The 14,540-nt window shown below is 43.8% G+C and overlaps 2 protein-coding genes across 2 annotated transcripts in view; both read left to right on the forward strand.

Annotated features, from left to right (window-relative positions):
• SLC12A1 (solute carrier family 12 member 1) overlaps positions 1–3,817 on the forward strand; it is a 222,896-nt gene extending 219,079 nt beyond the window's left edge. The window contains 1 exon segment of the mRNA XM_030189548.1: positions 3,020–3,817. Within this exon segment, the coding sequence (XP_030045408.1) occupies positions 3,020–3,155 (136 nt within the window). The 3' untranslated portion in view covers positions 3,156–3,817.
• A 7,712-nt stretch (positions 3,818–11,529) lies between these two features.
• DUT (deoxyuridine triphosphatase) lies at positions 11,530–13,741 on the forward strand (the record flags this gene model as incomplete). The annotated part of the gene is given in 2 exon segments (XM_030190419.1): positions 11,530–11,620; positions 13,597–13,741. Coding segments are annotated over 2 exon segments (224 nt in total), but the record flags the coding sequence as incomplete, so codon positions are not given.
• Positions 13,742–14,540: the final 799 nt, after the last annotated feature.

The following is a 14,540-nucleotide window of genomic DNA, read 5'->3' on the forward strand; positions in this document are numbered from 1 at the left end:
TGTTGTTAGAGAATATGGTCAAGGCTACAGAGTTTTTTTAAAAAAGGCTCATATATTTGTAGAGACCAGGTCCAACAGCCATTATTGAGCCATATAGCCTTAGGAGTCTCCACATCCTGTTTCTGGGAGGCAGGGATGAATCACAAGTTTGTGGGCACTGGGCCGACTAGAACATAGGGCCCCCTCCCTAGGAGTAGCCTAGTGGTTAATGCAGTGGACCTTGATCTTGGGGACCTGAGTTCAATTCCCACTGCAGCCCCCTGTGACTCTGGGCAAGTCACTTAACCCTCCATTGCCCCTGGTACAAAATAAGTACCTGAATATATGTAAACCGCTTTGAATGTAGTTGCAAAAACCTCAGAAAGGCGGTACATCAAGTCCCATTTCCCTCCTTTCCTGGCCATAATTGATCTGTTGCCAGCCAAACTGTACAGGTAGGCTTATAACTGTACAGGTAGGCTTATACACGAAGCCTGCCTTGATAATGAGATAGGACCCCAAGACCCTTGGACCCCTGGGCCTGGGCCCAGCAGGCCCATGTGAGGATCCATCCCTGCTGGGAGGCAGCAACATGACATAGGCTTTACTCTTTGGGATCTGATAGATAGTTCTAATTTATCCAGATTCACCAATTTTAGACCACTGGTCTGACTCAGTTAGGTAAAGATAAGAACTGAAAAAGCACCAATCAGAAACTTAATTCTATGTGAACATACACTAGTAGAATGACCAGACAGTCAATATTGGGTGGGCACAAAATTTCTTCTTTCCTACCCTACTTCTGCTCTGAGACCCCCATCCCCCTCAGCATCCCCCCAACTCAAAATATAATAGGCCCTATATGTGATTTTGGCATGTTTGTATCAGTGGGCCTGGGTGGACACTCTCATAAGAATCTAGATTGACAAAACATCAAAAGTATTTCAAAAATTCTTTCATCAATTTTTCAACTTTGCAATTTAATGTTCAGTACCACTGTTTTAAAAAACGGGGAAAAGGACCCCAGCAACCGTTTTCAATGCAGATCATGTGATTTATTGCGTGGTAGAATTTTAGGTTCCTTTTACTTTTTCACATTTTTCAAAATTCTTCAGTGCAAACAGTAAATCGCTAAAACGCTATGCAATAGAAAAATGAGGTCCTTTTACCCATTAAAAAAAATATGATCAGCAGTAGTACTGAACGTTAAATGCAAAGTTGAAAAATTGAAGCCTCAGTAGCCATTTTTAAAATACGGCACAGAAGAGCAAAGCGGAGACGGAGGAGCGACAGAGGGCAGGAAAGAGTGGGATTCTTTCCTGCCCCCACAGCTGCAGAGGCCACTAAACCATCAGGGCGGCCTTCAAGGCAGGGGCGTATCTGAACTTCAACGGTATGGGGGGGCCAGAGCCGAGGAGAGGGGGCACATTTTAGCCCCCCCCCCAGCGCCGCTGACCCCCCCCCCCCCGCTGAAGACGAAGACAACGCCGACGACACCCCCCCCGCCCGCCCGACTACTTTAAACCCCCCCCTCGCGGAAGACAGCTCCAACTACTTTGAACCCCCTCCTCCTCCCGCCGTCACTCCGCCGTCGCACCTCACCTCCCTTTGCTGGCGGGGGTTGGCCCGCCAGCCGAAGTCTCCGTCCTTCCTTCCTTCCTTTGGTCACTCCGCCGTCACGCCTCACCTCCCTTTGTTGTACGTGCGTGCGTGCAGGACGTCAGAAACCACCAACCCCAAACGAAGGAAGGAAGGAAGGACGGAGACTTCGGCTGGTGGAGGTTGAGGTCCCCCTCCAGCAAAGGGAGGTGAGGTGCGACAGCGGAGTGACGGAAGGAGGAGGGTTGAGAGTGTCGTCGGTAGGGGGGTCCAGGGGCAAATCTGCAGGGGCCAGGCCCCTGTGGCCCCATAGCAGATACGCCCCTGCTTCAAGGATCAAGGTAGGTCTTCTTGGGAGGGCTGTAGTGTAGCGCGGGGTAAGCATGGCAGTTTCTGATGCCCCTCTAATGCTGGCAACCCCCCCCCCCCCACCACCACCATGCATACCCTGCTTACTGCGTTCTGGTGGCCCTGGGAAAAGGTGTGAGCAAAATCCAAATCCAATATAGTGTTTAATATATTTTAACTCCAAATTATAGAAGAAATAGTGGAGAGTATACAGTACATACATTTTGTTTCCACTTTTTGCAAAAAGGGGGTAATTCTATAAGGAGGGTGCCAATTTTTAGGTACCAAGAACGCACATAATTAACCAGAGCACCAGCAAATACACACATATGTGTACACATACATATGTAAACACCAATATGCCAGATATGCACTATTCTATAAAATGGTGCTTAAATGTGATGATGGTGAACATACATTTGGGTGGCGTTTTGGTGCAGCATGGCAGGGTACACAATTACACATGTAAATTATAATATACACAGTGTCCAGAAAAAACAAGACCCCTTACATAGTTTCAAAATACCTTGCAATTGTTTAAATATTTAGTATGACCTTTGGAAATACATTAGTATAAGGATTTTTTTTCTTAGTTAATTCATAATTTGTGTTCAAAATGTCCTTCAACCTTGACACATTCACAAAATCTTTGATGCCACTCAGCTGTTCGCTCAATGAATTCTGGGGTATCATTAATTAAGAGCGCAAATGTTTTGAGTGCTTGGTGCGCTGGAGCTCCATTCTGTTGAAAAATATAGTACTCAGAAATGTCTTGACTTTCAGGCAGAAGTTTCTGCAGAAGTAGGATGTTTTTGGGTTATTTGGAAAAATGTTGGGAGTTCCATTTTTTCCAGACACCGTGTAGAATAGCTCCATGGCTGATGTAAGTGATTGAGCCTAAAATATATGCATATATTTTGCTGTTCTACATTAATATTCTAAAAAGGAAACCCACTTAATATATATAGAATAGGCTTCCTTCTCCGTGTCTAAAAATAGGTGTTTCTTTATAGAATTGCCCTCCACATCTAAAACTGAATCTTGAACTGTGGGACTCTGCATTAATACTGTTATTTCCTCTTTATTTCCTTAGAAGCCTCCCAGTGGCAAGAAAAGGAATTGTGTCTGATCATCTGTATATGGCTTGGTTAGAAATTCTTTCAAAGAACCTCCCTCCTGTGCTAATGATCAGAGGAAATCACAAGAATGTACTGACCTTCTATTCTTAACATCAAAGTAAATAATAATAACAACAACAATAACAACAACAATAATAATGATAATGCAAGCTACATGTTTCATTCAATATGCATTTTGAAATCAGCAAGGATTCAAAGGCAGCTTTCAAAAACATTTAATCAACGTAAAACCACCACCCAGATTTTATCATCTGTGCAAAGTACAACTAACACATATCCGTTTAAATTATTTCATGACCAAACTCTTTGGGATCATGTTAGAGTGTGCACAAATAAAAATAAATTGCTCCCTAAATGATAATCACTTATGCATTCGCTCTGTTTCCAGTGCAAAGTTTGATTCTGCCAGAGAATGTATTTTTCATGGTTCCATCTCTCTGGAACGCCCTTCCTAAATCACTGTGGCCCCAATGCTCAAAAGTAAATGCAGGCACTAGAGGCTATTAGCAGTGTTCAGAGGGGTCTAGTGTGGGAAACAATGAGCGTGCCAGGCACTAGTGCAGATAGCATGCAAATGTAGTCAAACTCATGTAAATGAGGTCATTTTGTATTCCTCCCCAATGCTCAGAAAACAACACTGCCTTACCGCTGCGAAAAATAACGGCAGGTTGGAGCAGGCGTTAGGGTGTTGGAAGAGAGGATTTCTCTACTACTACTACTACTTAACATTTCTAGAGCGCTACTAGGGTTACGCAGCGCTGTACAATTTAACAAAGAGAGACAGTCCCTGCTCAAAGAGCTTACAATCTAATAGACAAGTGAACGGTCGGTCCGATAGGGGCAGATTTCTCATGATTCTCATGCTTCTTTCTGCAAAATTTACCAATTCTGATTGCTTTTGAAGCAGAAGGAAGCCTGTGCAAGTGCTGGGTGTGAGGAACAGCAGCCCTACGTGAAAACACACATTGGCATCTGTTTCCTGCATCTAAATTTAAAGCATCCATGCTAAAAGAAAGCACAAATTGGCGTCTGTTTCTTGCGTCTAAATATAAGCATCTAAGTTTTAAAAAATATTTTAATGCTTATATTTAGGCCGCAGAAATCAGATGCCAATGTGTGCTTCATGTTTGTGTTTAAGCACAATCCTCCCGCCAAACTCCCTGATGCTCAATGCTTTGAGCGTGCCTATATTTGCATCTCATTAGCGTTGAGCATTATGGTGTTGTTCTTCTGCGCTGTTCTGGTGCTATTTTTTCAGCACTATTTGGAATAGCACCAGAGATTTGGGCATTCTGTCTAGAACCATCTGTCATTAAAAGTTTAAATCATCTCTAAAGACCTATCTGTTTAGAGAAGCCTTTGGTGAAGGATTGGGATGAGATGTGTCTGCTAGGGTGATGACCTTTACCTACTTAATAAATATGGCTATTTTTTCTTAGCCTTCTGTTCTAAATTGTTTGCTATAAACTACCCTATTTTGCCTATGGCACTCCTTTCCTTTTCCTTTTCTTATTGTATTTTGAATTGTAAACCACTTTGTTAGGCTCTCATGAAGAGCGGTATATAAGATTAATACACCATAAACCATATATAAAATATTTCCCGGCCTTTTAAATGTGCATATGCAGTATCCATATATAGAGACCATTTCACTAAGATGCGGTAAAAAGTGGCCTTAATGCATACTTATGCAAGTCATTCCCGCACGCTAAGGCAATTTTTCCGTGTGGGTGAAATGGCGGATTTTCCTATTTCTAGTATTAATCTTCCCATTAGCACGTGGCTGTTAGTGCATGTGCCCTCAACTACACTTATTTTGTAGGAATTAAGAGTTCACGTGCTAACCATGCGCTGATCGGTTAGCATGCGACAAAGAAGCTGTACTAACAAATTAGTGCAGAGCATGCCTACTCTCTTGCCCCCGGACCCATCCCAGCTCTAAAAAAATAAAACCTATTTTTAGCACATGGTTTGCGTGCACACATGGAAAAATTACCCCATGCCACCTCAGTGCACCCTGCGGTATGCCATTTAACGCTGCGGTAAGCAAGCGTTACTGCTTACCGCAGCATAGTAAAAGGGCCCCTGAGACTTTTACCAACTATTATGCCCGTGTTGCTTTCATGTGTTTTGTAATTAATCAACTACACTAGAGCTTGTTCCTTGAAATGAGTATGCCAAATATTCTAATGGATTTTGTTGCAATTATACATAATTATTATGATTATGATTACAGAATGGTTTAAAAAGTAAAATTATATTGAAATCAATGTCATAAATAATATAAGATTTGGTTTGACTATGATTTATCCTCCAATTACACCAATTCTTTGGGAAGTCAACTAATATCATGAACATTTCAGAAACTTAAGAATGGCTCCTTACCTGTATTTTGTAATTTCTTTGATTGATTGTATGAACTGGTTTCATTGAAGGCTTAGACTTAAAAAAAAAACATGAACTTGCTAACTGTACAAATAAAAAGATGTTAAAAGGTTAAACAGTGTCTTGATTTTATTTTTTAATCTGTTTAAACACTATCATTTTTTAAAATGTTATAACCTGTAATTATAAACAACTATAATTTGTGCGTATTAAACTCATTCACAACCATATATGGCATACCTTATCTTTTACAATACATCCTATTTTCATTGATAAATTCTTGTGCATCAAATTTACATGGCTGAACACAAATTGTGAGAGACGAATAATGGCTCTTCAGAAACCAACAATGGGACGTCCAAGCTGACAGCGTGTCCGTACAGACATTATAGAAACATTCATACAAAGCTCTTTTTGAAGACCAATCTATTACAGCCTTTTGGCTAACTGAACCACCCACTCAAATAATTTCAACACGAGACTCCTAAGGCAAGCACATACAGCCGAAACACGGTGCCGTGTCAAGTCTCTGTTTACTGTCACTAAAGATTGTTTTTTCAAATGCTTGGACATCCCTTGGTTGGTTTCTGAACAGCCATTATCCTTCTCCCACTTTTTCTCTTTGCTTGTGCCGCGCTGTGGGATTCTAATGTTCCTCCACCCTGTGAATCTCTTCTGAACACAAGTTGTTCCATTAAAAGGCAGATACCTAGGATGCCAGAATTTTGTGCGAGTTCAGGGTAGAGGGATAAACAATCTGTAAACTTCTAGGACCACCTGTCCACTTTTAAGGCATACTTAAATAATCTAGGTGTGGACATTTACAAATTCTCAAGAATAGATATAAGTGTCCGCATCTGCGATGTAGGTATGATTTCTGTTGCTTACACTAATCTTATATAATAATTTGCACCTCCGTCTGGATGCCTGGATTCGTAACACAGTTCCCATTGGTCCGCCCTGAGGATGACGTCACAGGGCAGACCAATGGGAAGTGAGAGGGAAGGGAACCCAGCAGCAGCTACCATAGGTGAGTAAAGAATCAGGCCCCTGAGTTCCATGACCTCCTACCTCCCTCCCGTCCGAGTTCCACGGGCCCAGTGCAGTCCGATGGCCCCACTCCCGTCCGTTTTCACGTACCTCCTGTCCTCCGATTTCCACCGCCCAGTGCCTCCCTCCCTCTCTTTCTGTGGCCTCCGAGTGCAAGCAGGACATGTGCGGGTGCCCCAGCCCTCCGTAAGTGCCAGCTGTTGTTTAAAATGTTTTACCTCCTACTCCGCCGGCAACAGTGAAGTCCAGCATGCACGGACGCCGCTTCACACTGCCTTTGCTTTCGCTTCTGTTTCAGCTGTTCCTCTGGTCCCGCCCTCATTTCCTGTTTGCGGAAGGGTGAGACCAAAGGAACAGCTGAAACAGAAGCGAAACCAAAGGCAGTCTGAAGCGGTGTCCATGCATGCTGCACTTCACTGTTGCCGGCGGAGCAGGAGGTAAAAAGTTTTAAACAACAGCCAGTACTTACGAAGGGGAGGGAAAGCAGCACACGTCCTGCTTGCACTCGGAGGCCACAGAGAGAGAGGGAGGGAGCCACGGGGTTGTGGAACTCAGATGACAGTGGGTGCATGGAACTGAGAGGGCACGGGACAAGAGGGGGGTGAGGGGATCCTGAGACGAGATAGGTGGGGGGGAGGGGGTCCTGAGATGAGGGGGGAGGGGTGCATGGGACGACAGGGGGGAGGGGGTCATGGAACTTGACCGGGAGGGGGGGCCCTGGAACTCAAAGAGCAGGGGGAGGGGGTCCTGGAACTCGAAGAGCGGGGGGGAGGGGAGGGAGGAGGGTAGTCCTGGAACTCGGAGGGAGGGAGGCAGGTAGGGGGCCTGGAACTCGGAGGGGAGGGGGCCTGGAACTCGGAGGACGGAGGGAGGGAGGAAGGTAGGGAAGGGGCCCTGGAACCTTGCTAGCACCCGTTTCCTTTCTGTTGGGAACGGGCCTCTTTTACTAGTATTTTATAAAAGATACATGGGGGCAATTCTATAACTGGGTTGCAAAAGTTATGCACATAGATGCAGTGAAATCAGAACTAAATCTATAATGGCATCTGGGTACCAAACTTCTGTCATAGAATACTAGCATAAGTCGGTATCTATACGTCTACATTTAGGCACACTTACGCTATGTCAAGAGCAGACATAAATGCACACACTTAAATATGTGTGTAAATGTTGGTCTTGCTCATGCAACTCCACTGTGAATGCCTCCCTTGCATAAGCAAGTTGCATTCATTGTTTAGGGGTCCTTTTACAAAGACATGGTAAAAAGTGGCCTGCGGTAGTGTGGGTGTGTCTTTTAGGCGCACGCTGGGCCATTTTTTACCGTGGCTGGGTAAAAGGCTATTTTTTAATGGGCCTGCACTAATATTAATACTAGTGCATGCCTATTTAAGGCCTGAGTCCTTACTGCCACCCATTGACTAGTGGTAAAGGCTCATGCGCTATCCACGTGGTAACCATGCAGCGTGCACCAACATGGGCACACTGCCAGTTACTGATGGGAACACTCCCACAGTAGAAAATGGAAAATTATTTTCTACAGTGGGATTCGGAGTGCACCAAAATCAGAATTACTGCCGGGTGCACACGCTACCCTGGCGGTAGTGCCAATTGGGTGCACACTACCTGTGCTTTAGCTCTCCCACTCCTTTGTAAAAGGGCCCCTTATAGAATAGCACTGACCATGCTTCTTGCACTTATGTGCACAAGTGTACACTTATCTGTGTAAGTGCTAATATTCTATAATATAAGCATGAAATGGCACTTAAAATTTAGGCACTGAGTTTTAGAATGAGGGGTATAGACACGTGTCTTTATAAAATAGCTGCTAAGTAGGTGCCACCTTATAAAATTACCCTCTAAGGAAGCAACTTTATATGAAACTACCTAACTGTGGACAGCATGTAAACGGTGGTATCCTGAATCCACAAAGAAAACAGGGAGAAACCTCTACGATGAAACAAGATGCAACAGAATAGAAGGTGACTCATGACTCTCAAAACGGGAATAGTAGATGAAAAGTCTTTTATTAAGGCACCAAAGTAAGACCCGACATGGGTCCGTGTTTCGGCGAACTAGCCGTCTGCTTCAGGGGTCACGAGACAATTTTTAGACACTGCTCTGTATACAGTTTAGACTTTGCTATTCCTTGGCAGTACTGCCTTTCACTGGCAGTCCTATTGCTGTGTATATATACATACACATATCACTTTAGTTACCATATACAGAGCAGTGACTAAAATAAGTCTTGTGACCCCTGAAGCAGGTGGCTAGTTTGCCAAAACACGGACCCTTGTCGGGTCTAACTTTGATGCCTTAATAAAGGCTTTTCATCTACTACTTTCGTCTTGAGAGTCGTGAGTACATAAGTACATAAGTACATAAGTAGTGCCATACTGGGAAAGACCAAAGGTCCATCTAGCCCAGCATCCTGTCACCGACAGTGGCCAATCCAGGTCAAGGGCACCTGGCACGCTCCCCAAACGTAAAAACATTCCAGACAAGTTATACCTAAAAATGCGGAATTTTTCCAAGTCCATTTAATAGCGGTCTATGGACTTGTCCTTTAGGAATCTATCTAACCCCTTTTTAAACTCCGTCAAGCTAACCGCCCGTACCACGTTCTCGCGGCAACGAATTCCAGAGTCTAATTACACGTTGGGTGAAGAAAAAATTTTCTCCGATTCGTTTTAAATTTACCACACTGTAGCTTCAACTCATGCCCTCTAGTCCTAGTATTTTTGGATAGCGTGAACAGTCGCTTCACATCCACCCGATCCATTCCACTCATTATTTTATACACTTCTATCATATCTCCCCTCAGCCGTCTCTTCTCCAAGCTGAAAAGCCCTAGCCTTCTCAGCCTCTCTTCATAGGAAAGTCGTCCCATCCCCACTATCATTTTCGTCGCCCTTCGCTGTACCTTTTCCAATTCTACTATATCTTTTTTGAGATACGGAGACCAGTACTGAACACAATACTCCAGGTGCGGTCGCACCATGGAGCGATACAACGGCATTATAACATCCGCACACCTGGACTCCATACCCTTCCTAATAACACCCAACATTCTATTCGCTTTCCTAGCCGCAGCAGCACACTGAGCAGAAGGTTTCAGCGTATCATCGACGACGACATCCAGATCCCTTTCTTGATCCGTAACTCCTAACGCGGAACCTTGCAAGACGTAGCTATAATTCGGGTTCCTCTTACCCACATGCATCACTTTGCACTTGTCAACATTGAACTTCATCTGCCACTTGCACGCCCATTCTCCCTGTCTCGCAAGGTCCTCCTGTAATCGTTCACATTCCTCCTGCGACTTGACGACCCTGAATAATTTTGTGTCATCGGCGAATTTAATTACCTCACTAGTTATTCCCATCTCTAGGTCATTTATAAATACATTAAAAAGCAACGGACCCAGCACAGACCCCTGCGGGACCCCACTAACTACCCTCCTCCACTGAGAATACTGGCCACGCAATCCTACTCTCTGCTTCCTATCTTTCAACCAGTTCTTAATCCATAATAATACCCTACCTCCGATTCCATGACTCTGCAATTTCTTCAGGAGTCTTTCGTGCGGCACTTTGTCAAATGCCTTCTGAAAATCCAGATATACAATATCAACCGGCTCCCCATTGTCCACATGTTTGCTTACCCCCTCAAAAAAATGCATTAGATTGGTGAGGCAAGACTTCCCTTCACTAAATCCGTGCTGACTTTGTCTCATCAGTCCATGTTTTTGTATATGCTCTGCAATTTTATTCTTAATAATAGCCTCCACCATCTTGCCCGGCACCGACGTCAGACTCACCGGTCTATAATTTCCCGGATCTCCTCTGGAACCCTTCTTAAAAATCGGAGTAACATTGGCTACCCTCCAGTCTTCCGGTACTACACTCGATTTTAGGGACAGATTGCATATTTCTAACAGTAGCTCCGCAAGTTCATTTTTTAGTTCTATTAATACTCTGTGTTGCATCCTAGTCATCTGGCCATATTCAAATCTAGGCTAAAAGCCCACCTTTTGAGGCTGCTTTTAATTCCTAAGGCTTATTCACTTGTTTGGTACCCATGTCTGTTTTAATCATTCCCACCATAAGTAATTCCACTGTTCCATCCCCTAATAATATCCTGCATTTACTCTGTCTTATATAACTCTTCACATTGTAACCCATTATTGTACTGCAACCGATTGTACTTCCATTATTTATAATGTATTGTAAGCCACACTGAGCCCGCAAATAGGTGGGAAAAATGTTTGCTGGAGCTTCAGGTTCAGCATCTCTCCCAAGGAAACAAGAAAAGACCCTAACAAGGTTTCATCAGTTCTTATTTTGTTCTTGTGATGATGACTAATAAGGAAAGGCAAGCACATTTTTATAATATACCACTGCATTCCACAAAACAAAAGGAGCATGTTCCAACATACTATCTTTTTATTTTCATATAGGCACAGGAAAAAAATGTTAAATGTTCCCAGGTTTCAATCTAATTATTTTTTTTTAACTGTGCTTATAAGTAGTAAGTCTTATTGTTAAGCACCTGATTCTAACATGATGTCCGTTTCGGACCTTCACTAGGTGGAAAACATCTGAACGAATACAGGGAGGTCCTATTACCAGCCCCTCCAAATGACACAATGATTTTCACCATTTAGAACTAATTACTACTCTGACCGATGAAACCAGTACGTCCCTCTGAGTACATCCGTATGCTGCTCAAGCCGGCATGTTTGAAAATATAAGTGAAATCAAATGAAAATGGTACCAACAATAAAGAACGACAACACGGATAAAACAGCTCATGGTTTGCTTGCTCTGTTTTGGGTGAGCGCGGAGATGATTGCATTACGGAGAGCCGGGAGAGGGAAAGGAAGGCCAATTTAATTGGCTTCAACTTTTTGACGTCATGCCGTCTCTTGTTCTCAATCTAACCTCTTAGTCTCATCTCAGTTAACAAAAAAAAAAAAAATCCCATAATGTCTTGCAGCTTTAAATGCAGCCATTTACACTACCCCGTAATCCGAAAAAACAAAATGGCTGGGGTGTTTGTGCGTGGTTTAATCTGCAAGCTCATTAGACGCACCTTCCATCGGCACCCTGATAAACGCATAGGTGAGCGCGAGCAAACATACACAAAGATGTATGCTAGGTTCGTTAAGAAATTAGTGCGCACGAAACCAAATCTCTCTTAGGTATTTATTATTTATCTTGTTGGGCAAACTGGATGGACCGTGCAGGTCTTTTTCTGCCGTCATCTACTATGTTACTATGCATTTAGTTTCGGTTGCGCTGTACAAAATTTTATTTTGTACAGCGCTGAGTAACCCTAGAGCGCTCTAGAAATGTTAAGTAGTAGTAGTTGCAGGTACTTGGCTCGGCTGGACTGTCTCTTCCCCGGTTACAAATGCCCTGCTCCATGTACGCCACAGAGAGTAGTCTTGTACCCCATCCCCACCACCGGCACTAAGGACGCAGGCGTGACTCTGTCTGAGCCGCCTTCTCCTATCATGCCCAGTTCACCATCTGGGCAGCCGCAGAAGGCAGTGGGCGGCACTTGCTATATTGACCAGAACAAAACCATTGCTATTGAAAAGCAAACTTATCAGGTCTTATTAAATGTCTTAAGTTTTATATTCCTTTTATTAGGAGTGGGAATCTATGGGGAGTTGGGGCAGTTTTCGAGGGGTCTGTGAAGGGGACCCTTACATCCCCCCCCCCCCTCCAACAGCGAGAATGCAAAGGTTTAATAAAACCTCATAAATCTGCAATTGTTTTGGTCTGACCAATATAGCGCAGGAGGGGTCGCTTCGGCTGTGGTGTCATGTTGGACTGTCATCAAACCTCCTTGCCTGGCTCCCACCCGCATCTGCAGTGGTGGAATTTGCTCACGGAGATGTGCCGGGTTCATTGGCACTGCAGCCTGTCTGTCTCTTCGTCAAGAGGTACCGGAGCGGGACGGTGTAAAAGCCAGATCTGCGGGATCCTCGGGATCCTCCGGATCTAAGTACTACCTTAAAGCGCTCCTGCGCTCCTTTGTTTTGACGGCGGTTATTTGTTTTGACGGCCGCACCGATCACCAGTCGCATCGCTGCGAAACCAAAAGAAAAATGACGTTTTAAAATGTTGGCGATCGAATCCGGGAAGATCCTGAGGATCCCGCTGTATCCGGCTTTTACACCGTCCCGTACCGGAGCGCACCCTAACCAGCGACGTTAAAGTGATTCCTGATGGTAGTGTGTGGTTTATGTCTCACGCTGACAGGACAGTATTTTCGTACAAATTCGAAATTTTCCCAGGGGGCCGAGCATGACTACTAGTACTACTACTTCATTAGCGCTACTAAATGTACACAGCGCTGTACACTTGAACATGGAGATAGTCCCTGCTAGACCGAGCTTACAATCTAATTAGAGTGATAAACAGGGCACACAAGATATAAGGGAATATTAAAGTAAGGATGATAAAATAAGGGTTCTAAACAAGTGAATAAGGGTTAGGACGGAGTTAAAAGCAGCATGAGTGGGCGGGGTGTATTTTTTTCCTATGGGTGGTAGATTAGTTTCAGAAGAACGTCCCATTTTATTTGGCGGGGAAAAAGTTTTATAACGGAAACCTTAAGAGTTGGTTCATGTTCGAAGGAGGGGGGGGGGGTGTTGATAACGTCTGTTCCGTTTTATTAACGATTTAACTTCCAAATAACAAAAAGGCGTTTTGAATGACTGAAAAAGGAGTGCTTGGCGGCACGATCTAGTGCAGTGAGTGGTTCCAAAACCAGTCCTGGAGGAGGCATCTCTCCGCCCCCATTCAGTCAGTTTTTAGGCTACCCACAATGAATATTCATGAAAGAGATTGCATACGGTGGAGGTAGTTTATGCAAATCTTCCTCCTGAATATTCATTGCGGGTAAAAAACCTGACTGGTGCCTCTAGCCAGGCCTAGGTTTGGGATGGGAACTACTCTCGTGTAATAATTTCCAATTTAAACCTCTCTCTTCGTCTCGAGGGCTAGTGACGTGACGCATGAATTTGGCGCGGTTTTTTCATTTTTTTTTTGTTCACTTGTTCGTTGAATTATGCCTTGCTCTGAAGAGACCAACGAGAGCTGCTCTCCCCCCAAGCAGCCCAAAGGGAGTCAGAAGAAACCAAACTATGTGCTGAGGTTCGTCAAGCTCTCTGAAAATGCTTGTACTCCCACCAAAGGCTCGGCTAAGGCGGCAGGCTACGACCTGTACAGGTAATTGCTGATCAGTGGTGTTGGGAGTCCGCAGAGTCGCACAATAGCGTTAACTTTATGTGCTAGAAACCTTTTAAAGTGCTGCGTAGTATAAACACAGGCTTTATCTTCTCCTTTTGTTATTTCAAGTATTTGTGTTATCTCTAACTGTAAAATCGCTCTGGGTTTTTGGGAATTGTGGCCTGTAAATTTTAATAAACTAAAACCCTGGGCTGTGGCTTGGAATTCGATGCGTTTTTTTAAACACAATCCTCAGGAGTAGTATAAACTTCTTCTTTCCGCCAATTCTCATTTTCAAAACCAGCGCCTTGCAGAGCTGAGCAGCCTGGGAACTGTGGGCCTACCAGGCTTGAATAATAACTAGATCTAGTCCGATGAACCTTTTTCTTTTCCACGTTCAACCCTCCTGATTAGTTGTTTGTTCCTCAAACTTATCTGGTGTTGTACGCTATACAGTACTGGAGAAATATCACAATTTTTTTTAAGGGCATGATACTGAAAGCCTGTACTGCAAAATTAGGGGCCCTTTGACTAAGTTACGGTCTTAGAACATCATTCTCTGACTTGAGTTTTTGTTGTGGCCCTAAAATGACTGCTTTTTCTTGTTTTTTTGTCTTTTTTTTTATTAATGGCTATGCGCTATTTTTTTCTGTAAGTGTGTAGCTGTTAACGAAAAATACCACATGATCCTCTCCCACTCAAGCACATAGCTATATATAGATGTATTATAGTGAGAGAGAAAAAGGTAAAACAGCTTAAATTTGATGGAAACCTGGGCCTCAGAATCCAAACTAAAGCT

The sequence above is a fragment of the Microcaecilia unicolor genome, chromosome 1 (assembly GCF_901765095.1).
Source record: "Microcaecilia unicolor chromosome 1, aMicUni1.1, whole genome shotgun sequence".
Classification (NCBI taxonomy): domain Eukaryota; kingdom Metazoa; phylum Chordata; class Amphibia; order Gymnophiona; family Siphonopidae; genus Microcaecilia; species Microcaecilia unicolor.